At 32.7% G+C, this 1,827-nt stretch overlaps 1 protein-coding gene across 1 annotated transcript in view; it reads right to left on the bottom strand.

Moving 5' to 3' along the window:
• LOC137643129 (dnaJ homolog subfamily C member 7-like) overlaps positions 1-1,496 on the bottom strand; it is a gene marked incomplete at its 3' end in the record, with an annotated part of 20,481 nt that extends 18,985 nt beyond the window's left edge. The window contains exon 1 of the mRNA XM_068375979.1: positions 1,334-1,496. Coding sequence (XP_068232080.1) covers positions 1,334-1,496 — 163 coding nt within the window. The remainder of the gene's footprint in view (positions 1-1,333) is intronic.
• Between the last annotated feature and the right edge of the window lie 331 nt (positions 1,497-1,827).

The following is a 1,827-nucleotide window of genomic DNA, read 5'->3' as shown; positions in this document are numbered from 1 at the left end:
ATAAAAATAATGCACAGCTTTCAGACGTCTCCTTAGATTATTATTATTATTATTATTATTATTATTATTATTATTGCTAAACTACAACCTAAGCTGGAAAAGAAGGATGCTAAAAGCGCAAGGGCTCCAACAGGGAAGAATAGCCCAGTGAGGAAAGGAAGTAAGGAAATAAACTACTCGAGAAGTAATGGATAATAAAAAAATCTTTTTAAGAATAGTAACAACCGTAAAATAGATCTTCCATACATAAACTACTGTATAAAAACGAAAAAAAAACAAGAGGAAGAGAAATAAGATGGACAAGTATGCCCGAGTGTACCCTCAAGCAAGAACACTCTACCCTAAGACAGTGGAAGACCGTGGTACAGAGGCTATAGCACTACCCAAGACTGGAGAACTATGGTTTGATTTTGGAGTGTCCATCTCCTAGAAGGGCTGCTCACCATAGCTAAAGAGTCTAATCTACCCTTGCAAGTGGAAAGTAGCCTCTGAACAATTGCAGTGTAGTGGTTAAGCTCTTTAGAGAAGAAGAATTGCTTGGTAATCTCAGTGTTGTCAAGTGTATGAGGACAGGTGAAATGTTGAAAAAATAAGCCAAATCATTCAGTGTATGTGTAGGCCAGTGGTTCTCAACCTTATTTTTACCCATGACCCCTTTTCCCTTATTTTTTTCCTGGTGGACCCCTTCATAACTATTGGTCATAAGACAATATTTTATTTTTCACTAATATAAATTATGAGGTTTTAATAAACAAACAAATAGTATATAATTAAGCTTTATTTTCAAATAAATACTAATTTAATGCAAATAAAGTATTCTACAATAATAATAATAATAATAATAATAATAATAATAATAATAATAATAATAATAATAATAATAATAATAATAATGAAAATTAGTAATAATAATAATATTAAAAAAATATAGTGATATTAATTCTTTACCAATATCTTGTATTACAATATTATAATGTTTCTTGAATGGTCAAGCCGTTGGAAAATAGAGATCAGGCATTTGAATTCACTGTAGCATTTATGTACACTGGTTAAAATTTTTTATGAACAGTTAAAATGAAATATGTGATAAAAAGAGAGATAGGCATATTTATTCAATGAGATCCCTGAGGTTGATGATGCTCTGCGAGTTTCTTTATGTCTGGTTCCATCGATGTTAATGATAGTCGAAGATCACCTCTTTTCACAATGTCTTAAGGGTATTGCGAACTTTTGATAAAAGTTGAGACACACGACTAAATCCCGATTCAACAAGATAAGATGTTGGAAAAGCGTTAACATAGATCTGTGCTGTCTATCCCAGAGCAAAGGGTACTTGTAGCAACATCATTTGTCTTGCATACATTGTACTTTCCATCTTTGAATTTTGCACGCATAATTTCATCACTTTGTAATTCGATAAGAGGCTCTTGCAAAGATATGTCTATATCGGCAACATTAACTTCGAAAGGAATTGAAACCCAAGTCGGTATAACCATCCTGAGTGGGTCACTAAACCGAATTTGCATATCTTTATGCATATTTTCCATACATTCACCATATAATGCAAGATCTTCATCTTGCAAATCGCTGCTAACAGAGGCCAAACAAGGAAACTGTTAAAATGCACGACACCTGATATCATTTTTATACAACTGTAGTTTCCTCAGAAAAGCAACAATAGCACTTCTACTAGATATCAGATCGGAATCTTTTCCTTGGAGCTGTTTATTAAGAGAATTCAATTTTTCCAATATATCTGATAAGAAAAACACATCACATTTATTTGCAAGCAGCTGTTCTCCAAGTTGTGTATTAGCCAGAAAGGAA

Source organism: Palaemon carinicauda, chromosome 6 (genome assembly GCF_036898095.1).
Source record: "Palaemon carinicauda isolate YSFRI2023 chromosome 6, ASM3689809v2, whole genome shotgun sequence".
Classification (NCBI taxonomy): Eukaryota; Metazoa; Arthropoda; class Malacostraca; order Decapoda; family Palaemonidae; genus Palaemon; species Palaemon carinicauda.
The sequence above is the reverse complement of the archived record's forward strand: the minus strand, read 5'-3'. Positions and strand labels throughout refer to the sequence as shown.